Source organism: Abramis brama, assembly GCF_963993115.1.
Source record: "Abramis brama genome assembly, chromosome: 19".
NCBI lineage: Eukaryota > Metazoa > Chordata > Actinopteri > Cypriniformes > Leuciscidae > Abramis > Abramis brama.
In genome coordinates, this window is record NC_139981.1 from 27,142,464 (window position 1) to 27,158,950 (window position 16,487).

General features: G+C 37.0%; 1 protein-coding gene across 1 annotated transcript in view; it reads left to right on the forward strand.

Annotated features, from left to right (window-relative positions):
- Positions 1–16,487, forward strand: part of LOC311069532 (CUB and sushi domain-containing protein 1) — a 684,283-nt gene that overhangs the window by 421,180 nt on the left and 246,616 nt on the right. The window contains exons 4-5 of the mRNA XM_084092746.1: positions 5,410–5,604; positions 7,954–8,161. Coding sequence (XP_083948872.1) covers positions 5,410–5,604; positions 7,954–8,161 — 403 coding nt within the window. The remainder of the gene's footprint in view (positions 1–5,409; positions 5,605–7,953; positions 8,162–16,487) is intronic.

Genomic DNA, 16,487 nt, shown 5'->3' on the forward strand with positions numbered 1-16,487 from the left:
TGGATTTTGGAGGATGTTCATTTAATTGAGTCAGCCCTTTATGTATTTGTGTCTCATTTAGATGCATCTAATGAGTTTTAGCAACGTCATTAACAGAATTACACAAATATTTAAATTCAAAATTAAACAAGCATGGTTTACTTGGTATCATGTTATTTAAATCACCTCAAAATTGTGTCCTAGGCTGACATGGCTTAGTTGGAACAAGATGCGTCAACACAGTTATAGCTCTTTTTGGCACAACTGTACATTCATATTCATGGTTTTGCAGTTATAATGCGCTCAGCTCCAGTCAAAAAGCTCTGTCCCAGTAGACGTAGGATGGAACATCCAAGCCTACAGAAATGTTGTCTGTCTGCTGCTCTATTTTAAGCATTTAGGACTTGCAATTGATTTAATCTAGAATAATTTGTTGCGGAAATGTCTGCCTACTGAGATCCCAGTCTTCTGGAATTGCTCTTTTCATTAATCATATTTTCATATTGACAATGTAGCCCGCTGTGCAGGATTCAGAGGGAGTTTGGTAAATATTTGATTCATTATCTGATTAATCATATGTGAAGGCCAAATTGATGACATTTGAGTGAAGAATTAAGAAATGTTTTTTTTTTTTTGCCTCGTCATTGAGTATCTGATCATGAATAAGAAATGTTATTTATTTTTTGCAACCACCAACACCACTGGATGTTTATCAAATGTGTTGATCTCATATTTTTTCCCCAAAACATCAAGAGAATGTTTTGGCAGTAATACACCCACCATGAAACCCAACTTTTCAATGTACTGAGATCTAAAACATGAACTTAAAACATTCTTCTAGTCGTTGATGCTGATTGGTCAATGCAGTTGCCCTCAGGCCCTGTCATCCTAAAAGACACAGTATACAGCAGTGATGTGAAACACCTGTTCATCACTGTACAGCACTCAGTGAGGCCAACTATAAGCATTAATCAACATATCAAGGACTATTTTCTAGCAGAAAGATGAAACAATACATTTAATAAGATAATGTTTTAACATTTAACTAGAAAAATGCATTTCCGGAGGAACTGCGAAGTATGCTTGCTCGGGTGCGGTTCACTAACGTTAGCAGGTAGTGGATAAGGGTGCGTTGAAGTTTGCTTGATCTGAGAGTTTCAACAATAGTACTTTTTTCAAGATGGTTTCAAAAAGGTGAAAAGTTATGTGCATTAAGAGACATGTCTGCAATGTAGACTAGTGCCAATGGCATTGTTTATGTGGCTTGGTTGTTGGTTTTGAAATAATTGGTTGTGAATATACAGCAGAGAGTGGGAGTGTTTTGGGTGATGAAATAGTAGCCTATTGAAAAGAAGTTGACAGTCTGGTTGTCATCACCTACACAGAAACGCTGATTTTTATAGCCTACCGTCAGTCCTCATATTGTAATTAAATGAAAAACGCTATCAGTTTCACTATTAGCTTACTCTAGCGATGCAATCGCAACAACAACGCTGTTTGGCCTTGCCTAACTTTATATGACATATGCGCCATATGCTAGAGTTACAAATCCTGCTGCCATTTCAGGGCTTGAATTTCGGTGCGGGAATGTGGGGATTGTGCATAATTTAAACCATTCCCGCAAGGTTAGCTTTTATAGTGCGAGAAATTCCCGCACAAATATATTCGCTTCATCTCAGAACAAATGATTAAAAAATAAATTCACAGATGCGAGAAAAAAGATGTCAAACTGTCTTTTATTTTCGAATTTAATTCCTCAATCAGCGCTGGACCAGCATTTTCTGTCTTCCGCTGAGCCCTGGCCGTAGACAGATCGTATGTTTCAACGCTGTCAATGCAGTGGTCTGTGTTGCGCTGATCTTATTCACACTATCGAGTGTAGGTGCAGCATTCTAACATTGAGTCATAATGAGCTGTTTGTGAAGAAATTATCCGCTTCCAAATTATGTCATTTTAATCACGAAATTGAAACATTAAAAAACAATTTGCTCTTTATGGTGTGCGAGTGATAGAGCGCGGCAGCAACGAACCAACTGATCAGCTTGCAGCGTAACAAAATTGAATGTTCAGCCGAACAGCTGATCATAGCTGTACAGGGCGCCTTATTATTTTTCATCTCCATAAATATATCTAGTGCATCTAAGCTAATGCAATGGCTAGAAATCAATTAATCTTTTGCTGATACTTCCTTGTCATCATGGAGAGCGCAGTTCATGGTTGCATAGCAACGACAGACGCCACGGGAGAGCAACCGCTTGTGGAAAGGAGAGAGCGGCGCGCTCATGCTTTCAACTTGTTTTTACCATAGACTGTAAAAAATAGTTTTTTACACATCTAGAGCGACGTTGTTGATTGTTTGAGCATGTGACTGCGCGTTTCTCCTTGTTTTCTATTGTTATGCGCAGCATATTTCCCGCGCGCACAAACACAGCCACAGACAATGAATTGTTTGTTCGGTTAGCGAAGAAGAGCATGATGTATTTTGTATAAAGTTTTTTTTTTTTTGTTATTAACTGTTTTGAGAACTGGAAATGCACAATTCATGCATACAAATCTGTAGATATTAATAAATGAAGATGACCAATGCATCAAAAGTTATCTCCCCCCCCCCCCCCCATAATCTTTAGATTCCCCCCCCCCATGTGACCCATGTAAGCGGGGAATTCCCTCCCAGTTTAAAAAAACGAAATTCAGGCCCCGCATTTATTAAGACAAACCTAGTAAAAACGAATGCAGTCTATACACTGACTTGGCAGCTCTGTGAAATGTAATACAACAGTGCCACCTACTGTCTAAATGCATTAACATTAAAAGTGTGAGGTGAAACTCTTTTGCATAGACATAAGTAAATGGGTTTGTCAATTAGCCTGAAATTAAAAAAAATAATAATAATAATTCAGATCTTGTGCATCCTCACATTGGAGTCCCGAGTTCATGTACAAAGTTTGGTTTCGATACGTGACAGAGTTCCAGAGATATGGACGACTTCCTGTTTGGCGACTACGCCGCCGATTTCGTTTGGCTGTGACGGGCAAACGCTTCCGAAAATCAAAAATCCTTCTAGTAACTTTTGTGAGGCTTGGTCCAAGGATCATGTACGTCCAGTTTCGTGAAGTTCGGACCAAATTTGTGACCTGTGAAAATGTAGTTTTGCTTTCTGTTCAATCCAATATGACGGACGAACGACATGGACTCGTGATGTCATCTTCGCGAGCAACTTACATCGGTACTGACTGGACATTTTAAAGTTGGAACGGTGTCTCTGTCTCAAAGGGCCTAGGCGCAGGAGCTGGCCAAAATTTATCTCCCGGGAATAATAATAATAATAAGAAAACTTAAGAAGAACAATAAGTGTGCTGCTTTCAGCAAGCATACTTAATTATTGCAGGTTTGCAAATTATTCAGAGTTCGCATTTCACTGTTTTTATTCATTTTGAGGAATACTGAATCAGTTTTCTTGAGATGAGTAAATGCATGCTCATGCTAAGAACTGCAATAACCATCATGTTTATACACAGCACACACAACACCTCTGCACCTTACAATTTCTCTCAACATGGGGACATGGTATGAGTCAATAAATGAGAAAACAGTACATTGTGTTACATTTTTGAAAAAGTAACTCAGATATTTTATTGTAAATTCAAAATAATGACTTGATTTACTAGTTACTTGTTAAAAGTAATCTGATTATGTAATTCTGATTATGTCATTGCTCATAATGCCTTACCCCCAACACTGTTAAGAACAAATGCCATCAAGAAAGACAGAATCCTGAGACATTCTGCAGCAGTTTTATCAGTGAATGCAACAGAATAAACATTCAGCTTTAAATGTCAGCTCTAGATTTAGATGTGTAAGTTGCCACAGGGGTTATATAACATCTACGCCAATTCCTCCAGGCACCTCTCATATTTGGATGATCACAATGGTTTCTTTGAAAATAGAAACGGTTTCTTCAAGAACCCTCCCATGACTCATAAAGCTTGTAAATCAAAGTCTCATATGAACATGTTCATCAAATTACACTATTGTGTCAGTACACCTTTTTTCATAACATATATTTAGTATTGTATCAATAGGTAAAAATGGCCTATTAACAAATTCAGATCTTCATAAGCAACATTTTTTATTTTATTTTATTTTTTATATGTAATATTGTATGAAATGAAAATTTAATTAGGACTAACTAAATTTAGAAAGGACTTGTTCACCCCAAAATGACTATTCAACAAGCTTTTTTAAAAACAAACAAACAAACACCATGCTAGCACCATAAAACAGTCCATTTGTCTTGTATAATTTATTTTTCAAGTCTTCTGAAGTAATATGATAGCTTTGTGTGAGAAACAGACTGAAACTTTAAGCCTTTATTTGTTGAAAATGTCTGTCACACCTGGCTTAACGTGTCACCATTCTAAATGTGAACCATTAGATTGCAGCGCTTCAGAGCTTCACATGGTGATGCTGTAGCCTAGCAGTTCCAGGCATGTTGAACCTTGGTGCTTGTGGGAGATACAGATTTGAATCTGCTCTGCCACAACCCAATAATTTATTGTTTTGTCTCTAGTGTCTCAATTGGATTTATGAATTGTTTTGAAATATGTGTGGTGCTTGCCTGTGTAAAAGGTGCCACCACAATAAATCTATTTTGTACCGAACTGTAAATACTGTACCTTGAACAATCAAACTAAATTTGGATTTTCGTGTCAGTAAAAATGAATGCTGTAGGGCACATTCTTGCATCCCAACTTGCATTAGGCTGACAAGTCCCCAAGGCTGATTTAATTTCAGGGGAAACTTTCCCTTTAACACAGTTATTCTAACTCTGATGGGATACAGCAGGGGCGGCCCTATAGCATTTTGGGGGCCCTAAGCAGATTTTCAAAATGGGAACCCCTACATATCTTTAACTAACCATCCCCTTTCACCTATTGTACAGTATATGTCGTACACCCAGGGCCGGATTTATGCATTGGCATTCTAGGCACGAGCATATGCTGGCACATTTCTTTTTGTTTTTCTTGTATGTTCTATATAGTAATGTTCTATTTTAAAATGTTTGAAAACCTTGCTTCATTTTTCACTCTTAAAATGTTTTGCATGGATTCTGTTTGAACAGTTGACACGGATGAACAGAGCACATTCATGTTGCGATTGTGTTGTCAACATGAAATACTTACCTTCAAACAGCATCATGATCAGAGAAGCGCACGACTAACATGTGGGGGTTTCTCCGCAGTCCCTTGAATGAGTGCTGGGCCAGCTTCAGATGTGCACGCTTCATAGCGAAGACTCGCACTGAGACAGACATCTCAAGAGCTTAGCTCAGTATGTGTATGATGATGAGAAGAACAAACAGAGAAGAGTGAAAGGCACAACATGATGCAGAAACTTACTTCTGACCTGTTTTCCTGTCTTCTGTTCCAGTTCTACCAAGTCACACATGTGGAAATCCAGGGTTGATACCCAGAGGGATTATCCACGGGACCAGGTACAACGTCGGCGACAAGATCCGCTACAGTTGTGTGATGGGATATGTTTTGGAGGGGCATGCAGTGCTCACATGTATAGTGAGCCCAGGAAGTGGTGCATCATGGGATTTCCCAGCACCATTTTGTAGAGGTAAGATGCAATTTGCTTACATGGATGGATGGGTTAAAAAGTAGGGTTTCCACAGTCATGGAATACTCTGGCTACTATACATGTTCTTGCAAAAACATGCTACTCTTACATTTTCTGTGATATAGTATACTTTAATGGATAATGTATGACATAATTATCAGTGTTAAACAGAGAAGACTAGGATGGGTACTGTATCCCCCAATGCAGTGTGCTCAAATTGACCTTCCATTTTCGGTTTGACAAATGAACCACCAAGTAATATTAATCACCTTTTTGACATTTGTACACGACGTTGACTTAAAAATTCACCCATCCATCCATTCTCTAAACAGCTTATCCTATGTAGGGTCGAGGGGGTACTGGAGCGTCTCAGACCATATGCGCAGAAACACCCTCGACTAATGGCCCGACTTACATTTTTTTAGATAATAAAATAAACAAACACACTTTATAACCTCACATGCAAATATGACAACAACATATTTCCTGTGGAATAGTGCACACAGTGTTTCATTTACTCACTACGTTTTTTTATTATTATGTTTTAACAGTGTACAGTAGCCAAATCTGTAGAGATTTCCTTGATTTTGTCCATCGGGAATTGATTGGATCGATGGTTCATTGTTGTTTGCTATTGCTGTGATCTCATGTGAGTGACATGTTGTCCTGCCCTCTCACCAGTAAGCACATCATCAGAGAAGTGAAGTGATGTTGCATGAGGGAGGGAAAGTTATTTTGATTAAAGATAATGAATAAAAAAAAAAAATAATATTAATTTATAATAAATACTGCAATATCCATAAAAAAAAAACAACATTTAAATTGAACAAGAATTGTCGATTTTGATTTCATGATGAGGCAACACACTACAGGCATAAACATTGATTTTTAATGCACTGGTCAGTTTTGAGATTTTGGCTTGTGTTGTTTCAGACATCCAAAATACACTTTTAAGTGTTTATTTTATTGCACTCTATATTCACATCTGTAGATTTCAATTGCAATGCATATCTCAAAAGGCCACTTCAGTAGCACTTCATACACCTAACTTTCCAGTTTTATTCCTAACTATATTCTAAAGGTTTTTACAGAGGGGTTTGTTCATATATCATTTGCTGGATTTTATACAATATTTTATTCCTAAAACCTTTGACTCTAATATGTCAACAAAATGAAACAATTATTTTGAGTCCAAAGTTTGAAGCTTGATTCAAATGTTCAGATTTATGTTCTAGAAATGTATGCAAATTAGTGCAAATTATTTGATTGGATAATGACTCATTTGAATAACATTTAAAAAATGTAATGCAAATAATGTTTGAAATTCTTAATGTAATCATTCATCTGGGGAAGAATATGGTGATATCTTTTAGTTATGTTTTTACACTGTTCACATGGGGTGTCTAACACATTTTTCAGGTTTTTTCACATTTTATACAAAATCAGGGCTCGACATTAACACCTGCCAATCCGTCAAATGCGGGTGGATTTCTGCAGTGGCGTGTAACACAGTCACTCTACTAGCCACTTTGACGGGTTGAATTTTATATATAATATGTAATTTTTTTAATTGTAGTCTTTTAAGAAGGCATCTGAAATAATAAACTAAGTGCAAAATATAGATTTAAAAAATATAAGTAAAAGTAAAATAAGTAAAAAATATAGATTTTTCAATACGTATTGATACTGAAATATCTGAAACGCTTCCAAGACTCATTTTCCCCATAATAAATTCACGATACCAGCTGCGCTTTCTTGCTCTCTCATCTCTCCGACAGCGAGTTACACACAACCCGAGTTACACCCACCTCCCCTCACTCATTCGTTTCATTTTCTTCGGATGAATGTTGTTGTTACAGGGCTTGAATTTCGGCATTGTGTTCATACCCAAAGAGTGCGCAGATAAAGATAACATTTTTAACATTCACAACAAAATTATAAGATAATATAAAAAAAAATCTATATGACAGTTTTCCCCCATGGTATTGATGTCAAAATTGTGGCCAGTGAAAATGCTGAGTGGCTAGTAACTTTGGAAAACCACAAGCCACAGTGGCTGCTGAGCAAAAAAGTAAATTTAAAGCCCTGCTGACAAACATCCAAATTTCTCCCAGTCGTTTAAGTTTACTTAACACATAACTGACTGTGTTTACGAGGATACTTGCCATGATTGGCATTTTAACATAAATTTGTGTGTATTTGTACGTCTGTTCAATCATGATGAGATGCGAAAGAGAAGTCAACGAATTGCAACCTTAAAAATGTAATATTGTTGAATTCTATATAGTTTTAAATTGACAAATTGTACCTTTGATAGTTTTGAACTTTTATGCTATTTTTTTTTTTCAGCTGAAGGATCATGTGGGGGGACGTTAAGAGGAACAACAGGGACAATATCAAGTCCACACTTCCCTTCAGAGTATGAGAACAATGCTGACTGCACGTGGAGTATTCTTGCCGAGCCAGGAGACACCATTGCCCTAGTCTTCACAGACTTCCAACTAGAAGATAGATATGACTTTCTAGAGATCAGTGGTACAGAAGCACCATCAATATGGTGAGTAAACTGGCCTCTGTTGTTTCATGACATCACAAACTGTTTTCATCTTAGGCTCATGTTGAGCAGCATCATCATAGGATCCTTTTCATAAAAGCAGTTTGCAGAGCGACTCTTTTTGTAGCTTTATTCAGACAAGATTTGCTTTTTAAATGACATTTGAGCTACAATGGTTAATAAAGCAACATCTGTGATTTTATATACTGACTCAGACGGGATTGGGATCTCTGAAGTTATTACTAGTAGGATTGTTTATTGCCTGGATGTGCAGTTACAGAAAATTAAGTGCTTTGTATAGAAGCATCACAAAACCCATTAAGACATTATTTATTTTTTATTGTATTTCATTTTTATGGGGAGTAGTTATGGCATAAAAAAAAAAAAAATATATATATATATACAGACCCTTTCCAAAAAATTAGAATATCATGGAAAAGTTTATTTATTTCCATAATTCCGTTCAAAACGTTAAACTTCCATAGATTATAGATTTAGGGCCCACAACTTAAACGATTTCAAGTATTTAGTTGTTTATTTGTACATAATTTGGGTTTCCAGCTCATAAAACCCACGAAAATTTCAAATTTCAAATTTCAAAAAATTAGCACCTGCCCACACTGCCAAAAGAACCAAAACCTGGTTCAATGACCATGGTATCACTGTGTAATTACTGTGTGATTTCATGTAATATTCTAATTTTTTGAAATCCTGTTTTTGTGGGTTTTATGAGCTGGAAGCCCAAATTATGTACAGTGAGGAAAATAAGTTTTTATTTTTTATTTTATTTATTTATAAGTAACACCCTGCTATTTTGCAAGTTCTCCCACTTAGAAATCATGGAGGGGTCTGAAATTGTCATCGTAGGTGCATGTCCACTGTGAGAGACATAATCTAAAAAAAAAATCCAGAAATCACAATATATGATTTTTTAACTATTTATTTGTATGATACAGCTGCAAATAAGTATTTGAAAAGACACCTTTACACCATAAAGACACCTGTCCACCCCATACAATCAGTAAGAATCCAACTACTAACATGGCCAAGACCAAAGAGCTGTCCAAAGACACTAGAGACAAAATTGTACACCTCCACAAGGCTGGAAAGGGCTACGGGGAAATTGCCAAGCAGCTTGGTGAAAAAAGGTCCACTGTTGGAGCAATCATTAGAAAATGGAAGAAGCTAAACATGACTGTCAATCTCCCTCGGACTGGGGCTCCATGCAAGATCTCACCTCGTGGGGTCTCAATGATCCTAAGAAAGGTGAGAAATCAGCCCAGAACTACACGGGAGGAGCTGGTCAATGACCTGAAAAGAGCTGGGACCACCGTTTCCAAGGTTACTGTTGGTAATACACTAAGACGTCATGGTTTGAAATCATGCATGGCACGGAAGGTTCCCCTGCTTAAACCAGCACATGTCAAGGCCCGTCTTAAGTTTGCCAATGACCATTTGGATGATCCAGAGGAGTCATGGGAGAAAGTCATGTGGTCAGATGAGACCAAAATAGAACTTTTTGGTCATAATTCCACTAAACGTGTTTGGAGGAAGAAGAATGATGAGTGCCATCCCAAGAACACCATCCCTACTGTGAAGCATGGGGGTGGTAGCATCCTGCTTTGGGGGTGTTTTTCTGCACATGGGACAGGGCGACTGCACTGTATTAAGGAGAGGATGACCGGGGCCATGTATTGCGAGATTTTGGGGAACAACCTCCTTCCCTCACTTAGAGCATTGAAGATGGGTCGAGGCTGGGTCTTCCAACATGACAATGACCCGAAGCACACAGCCAGGATAACCAAGGAGTGGCTCTGTAAGAAGCATATCAAGGTTCTGGCGTGGCCTAGCCAGTCTCCAGACCTAAACCCAATAGAGAATCTTTGGAGGGAGCTCAAACTCCATGTTTCTCAGCGACAGCCCAGAAACCTGACTGATCTAGAGAAGATCTGTGTGGAGGAGTGGGCCAAAATCCCTCCTGCAGTGTGTGCAAACCTGGTGAAAAACTACAGGAAACGTTTGACCTCTGTAATTGCAAACAAAGGCTACTGTACCAAATATTAACATTGATTTTCTCAGGTGTTCAAATACTTATTTGCAGCTGTATCATACAAATAAATAGTTAAAAAATCATACATTGTGATTTCTGGATTTTTTTTTATATATATACTGATATATATATTGATATATATACTGTATATATAGCACTATAAGGTTTAACGCCTTCTATTGTATATCTTCTAAATATCTTCTAAAACAATAATATATATATACGTATATATAAAAACAAAGAAAGTTGAAAGAAAATATTTAGTGGTTGAAAATTGCTAAAACAACTTTTACTATGCATTTAAATGCAAATCTGAACAATTTACAAAGAATCCATAAATGCTTGTCGTCCCCAGAAGAGAGTGAGACAGAGAAACATATCTTTCATATCTTACATTTAAATAGACATGAAATAGTAGAAAAACGGTATTATGTTGCCTAGTATCACTTGATTATAGAGGTTTATGTACAGTATAATATTGTGTTATCCCCCGGCTCACCTGTTATTCAGCAAACACGAGAAGTGAATGTGTCTGCCGAATATTTTTCCTATTATTTGGTAAAATACAGTACGCTATTCGTTTTTGAAGCCATTATTGGCTTTTGGCACATCCCTACCATTGATGCATAAGATGCCCTTTGGAACTCAAATCATACTGGATTAACTTGATAATCACGTTTAGCACAAACTTTTATAACTCTATTGTTGCTATCATTAAAGCAAATGGGTGACATACCTAAGACATTCGGGAAATCTTGAAATCTTTTCACTCAGACAATCATGCTGATTTTAAAATAAAATATATATTGCATGTATTGAACTCTCTGTTAATGATAACATTTTGTTTTTACTTAGCCATATTGTTATTTTGCACAGACATTTGTCAGAAAGTTGCAGAATTTGATGGTCAAAATGAACAAGGAAAAAAATATACCCCAATCAGAGACATTCTGATCTGGACAGGACTCAATTTCTCAAAGGATGAGTTAACTGAAAAACAGAACTTAATAATCCCTTTCATTTTTACAGAGACTGCAAGGAGCAATTATTCAAACAAAAATGAAAGCATTTTATTTACTCACCCTCATAACTGCTTTTCAAGACAAACAAAAACAAGACATTTTAAGGACCTTTATGCTGCTTTTTCCCCATACATTGACAGTTCATAGTTTCTAAGGACTGTCAAGCTCCACGACAGAAGAATAGACTGATGTTTTGCATGCTGATACCATAATGGGATGCCGGTTGCTGGTTTGCTGGTGTGCTGGGTCCTCAGCATAGGAACTGGAAATGCTGATGGACCAGCTACACCAGCTGAGTTTTGTTTGAGAACAACATGGGGTAACACTTTACTTGAAGGGGTGTGCATAAGACTGACATGACACCGTCATAATCATGACATGACACATGTCATGAATATGAAGGAGGTGTTATGCATGTTTATGACAACTGTCATTAAGTGTCATTCGCTCAATTATGACATTTTTAATGCAAATATGACATTGTGTGAGGTAGGGCTGTAGTCAAGACCACCTTTGTCGAGTCCAAGACAAGTCCAAGACCAGGACTAGTCGAGTCCAAGTCAAGACCGAGTCCAAAGAGGTTCGAGTCCGAGTCAAGACCGAGTCCAAAAAGGTTCGAGTCCGAGTCAAGACCGAGTCCAGGACAGGGAAAAAAAAGTCTGCTAAAAAATATAGGCTAGCCTATAGAAATTAAATCATTATGTAATAATGAATAATTTTAATTTTATTTAAAATAATTGACTAATTCAAAGAACAACAAAAAAATTATAATTATACAGGCCTAAAGGAGAACTACACATTCGTTTCGACTGTCTGATCAGCCTTACATTCTGTTCCTGTCAATCATACACGCGATGTCAACCAATTAAACTGCATGAGGGAGGACCGAGACAACTCACAGACACACACACACACACACACACACACACAAGAGATGCGGATAAACCGCGGATCGGGCGGATGACGTGACGAAAAATAATATTTTAATTAAATTCGGGCGGGTGGCGGCTGAAGCAATCAAATGAAAAAAGTTAGCCAATAAGCAAACCTGCAAGTTATGAGCTGGGTTATTTTGTTTCGATATTAGCTATATTTTAAAACAGCCAGTCATTGCGCCTACCACTCGTGGAGGCAAAGAAAGAAAGGTAAGAAAAAAAGTCGGAAAACTTTGCCCATTAATTAGATGTGCAAGGCAAGCAGGCTAGTTTTCGGGGTGTTATGGACAATTAAAAATATGAATATTCACATTGCACTAGCGGTGGACTTTCAGCGAGTTTATTTAAACATTTATTTTTTAAAGAGCCGTTTGTGAGTCAAAAGAGCCGGCTCTTTCAGTGAGCTGAGTGAAACGAGCCGGCTCACGAAAAAGAGCCGAAATGCCCATAGTTATTAGGTGGCCAGTGTTTCACTTTCCCTCCAATAATATATTGTTTTAATATCGCGGCGACGTATGTGTGATTACTGGGAACATAATAAAGAAACCTGGACTCGGTCGAGACCAAAAGCCATATTTGGCAAGACCAGTGGCCGAGACCGAGACAAGTCCGAGTCCGAATACCAGCGAGTCCGAGACAAGTCCGAGACCATAGAAAAGCGGTCTCGAGTCCGGACTCGAGTCCAAGACCGGACTCGAGTACTACAGCCCTAGTGTGAGATGTCTTTGTTATGGCAACTTGACATTACTAAAACAACACAACCTGTCATAAATATGTCATAAACATGACATAGCAGATTAATTATCAAACTTAAGAAACCACTTAGCTTTATGGGTTAACATTTCATTAAACTGTCATGTGGTTGGTTTTGACATTGGCTGTCATGAAGCCATTATAACATTTTAATGACAAATTAAATTTGTGCCACTGTAGTTGAGGTCAAGAAAAACATTCATGACACAGTTATAATGGCCTCATGACAGCCAATGTCAAAACCAACCACATGACAGTTTAATGAAATGTTAACCCATAAAGCTAAGTGGTTTCTTAAGTTTGATAATTAATCTGCTATGTCATGTTTATGACATAATTATGACAATTTATGTTGTCTTGGTAATGTCAAGTTGTCATGACAAAGACACTGACAGGTTATGATGTATTGGTTTATGTCAAGTTGTCATAACAAAGACATCTCAAACAATGTCATATTTGCATTAAAAATGTCATAATTGAGCGAATGACACTTAATGACAGTTGTCATAAACATGCATACGACCTCCTTCATATTTATGACATCTGCCATGTCATGATTATGAAGGTGTCATGTCAGTCTTATGCACACCCCTTCAAGTAAAGTGTTACCCAACATGGCCCCACTGGTCCACCTGCTAGACCAGGACTATACCAGCTCTAACCAGCATGCTGGATATTTCAACAGGTTTATGGACTAATTGTATGGTGGTTTTATGTTGCTTTTTGCAGAAATGTACACACATTTACCTAAACTCCACATGGCAAACTAGTCTAATTGGAAAAGGGCTTTGTCTGTCTTTCAGATATTGATCTAGAATACCCTCCAATGGAAATGAGATGCCATTGATCTCACTGATAATTTAGGAAACATATTACTTTATCTGTGACTCTTTGAATTTGTCCCTGCAGCTGTCAACTTGATGACTGCCACTCCATGCTTTAATGCTTTCCTTTGTTTTCTCTCCTCACCTGTTTCTGTCAGCCTCCTTTCATCAGATGCTTCTCTGTTTTCAAAGGTTTGCAATTGTGACCAAATTGTAAATCATATCCTAGTGAGAGAGTATTGTACAGAAGGCTCTGCCTGAACTCTATTAACTTCAAGCTCTGTGAATAAACATGTCCTCGCTCTTGATGTGTGGAGCATCGAGGCTGTGTAGTCGCACTGGCACCCTCGCAAATAATTTGCTTTTCCTCTTCACCAAAACACAGGCTTGAAATTACACAAACTTGCTGTAAGAGAGCAATGACATTACTTCACAAGGCTGGTGATGAAATAGCAGCACAAGGTAACACTGCATCAGAAAGCTAATATCAGGATTTTTATTTTTAAAAACAGCAGCAGGATTCTATTTACATGCAACATAAATAGGAATCTCATGCTGTATATAATCCAGATGTGAATGGTAGGAAACATTGCAGGGAAGGCAATGTTGTGTTGTTGTAACACTTTTTTTTTTTGTTGCATATTCAGAAAATGTTTAGCATAAAATTTTGCAATTTATTATTTATTGCTCATCAATTAATTGAGTTAGATTTAATTACATTAAAAGTACACAAAGGCCAAAGTTACATTAAGAATGCCACATGCTGTATAGTTGTAAAGTTGGTAGTGAGTTGGCCACCCTCAATTATGAAATTGTTCTCCCTAAATATAGCTGGAGAATCCTTCAATGGAAATCATCGTCCAGATGAAATATAAAATTCAATCACTTTGGAAAGTAATTGCACACCAAAAAGCTGCATGATTTGTGTGAATATTAAAATATAAATGCATTAATTGATAATTAATTAATTAATTAATAATTAATTTTTATTGTGGTTTGTGTTTTTTTTAGAACCCAGTCCACCTGAATATATTATTATTATTATTATTATTATTATTATTATTATTATTATTATTACTAGTTCAAAATGCCCGTGCAAAATCAGTTTTTGTGTGTGTTTTTAGTAATTGTTGGTTTGGTGTGTTCATTGTTACAATTACACATCAAAAGTTCAGTGACATTTTTATTTGTGCATGGTAGAAAGCACACAGTGAACTCTGAGAAAACGCTATGCTTGAGGAAACAGTTTGTGAATAGGCTACTACAAATGATGCCTGTGAAAGAGACTGTGAATGCATTGAATAGGATATGTTTAGTTGGTGAATAGCATAGGCTACTATTACACAGTAGGGATAACGTTAAGCGCACCAGAATGAAATATAATATTCAGAAATAAACAGCATAGCTGACTTACAGATTCAGTTAACATCCACAAATGAATAAGCGCATCGATTCAGGGAGCAGTGCAAAGTGCCTGTGCAAAATCAGTTTTTGTGTGTGTTTTTAGTAACTGTTGGTTTGGTGTATTTGAGTGCTCATTGTTACAATTACACAGCAAAAGTTCAGTGACATTTTTATTTGTGCATGGTAGAAAGCAAATGAAGAGTTTGGTTCCAAAATGCAATAAACGCCATTTTTCAAAAAAATTTGTTCCTGCAAAAATCAGTATTGTATAGAGTCGGTATTGAAAAGTCCATTTTTAATTTTACGTAAAATGCGATATCCGCCGTGTTATTCTGTCATGTTTTCTCCCTTTCTTTCCAAACCGCGACAAACGCCAGTCTCCTTTCTCTGCAGAATAAATCCGCTCAACCAATCACAGCGCACCATTCCACGCATTTTAAACAGTAACGGCGTCGGCGGTGCTTTGAATACACCCGGCATCCTAGTTTTCCTTATCTATTTTGTACTTTTTGATAAAAAAAAAAAAAAAAAGTGAAACAATTTGACGGCATTGATGAACCTGTGGTGGTTTCTGCGGTAGGGAAGAAACGTAAGCCATCGAAATCTAATAATTTACGTGAGGATATTAAGAAGATGAGGCACTCGAGAGGAGGAACTTGTTCTCACACGACAGCATCAAACTTCTGTCACGCTGACACGTTGACCCCAGGGGATCTTTTGAAAAACGTTCAATTGTTTTACTCATAGTCAACGAAAACCAAGCAGGACCAAGCCATTTTACAGCTGATCGCTGGCAAAAAAGTTCAGGAGGAATTTCTTAGCGATGGCTGATTGAATGTATTTTTAGTCCAGTACGTGCCTGTATATAAGATTAGTATTGACCGAGTTCAGAGGCTGTCGATCAACTGACTTTGTTGTGTATTTTCAACATTTTAAATATGAAAAATAACTTTTATATTGATTCAATGGATTAATTGCATTTAAAAAAAAAAAAAAAAGTGTCATGAATTTATTGCATTTTGGGGAAAAATTTATCCGTTTTTATAATAAATCTTTGAAAATCAAAATCTGGATTAGAATTTTTTATGTTATTATAACCTTAAGATGCTATGTGAAAGTTTTAAACAGAAAATAGCGGTTTTCATCTTGCCACTTTCTTGGTAAAGAAAACACATTTTTACTCAAATTAATCAAAATGGATTTATCGCATTTTGGAACCAAACTCTTCAAATACTGATACTGACATAATAACATACAATAAATGTGGAAAATTGAACTACACGATTCAGAGAGCAGGCTACACAGTGAACTCCGAGAAAACGCTACTTAAGCTCCGCTGCT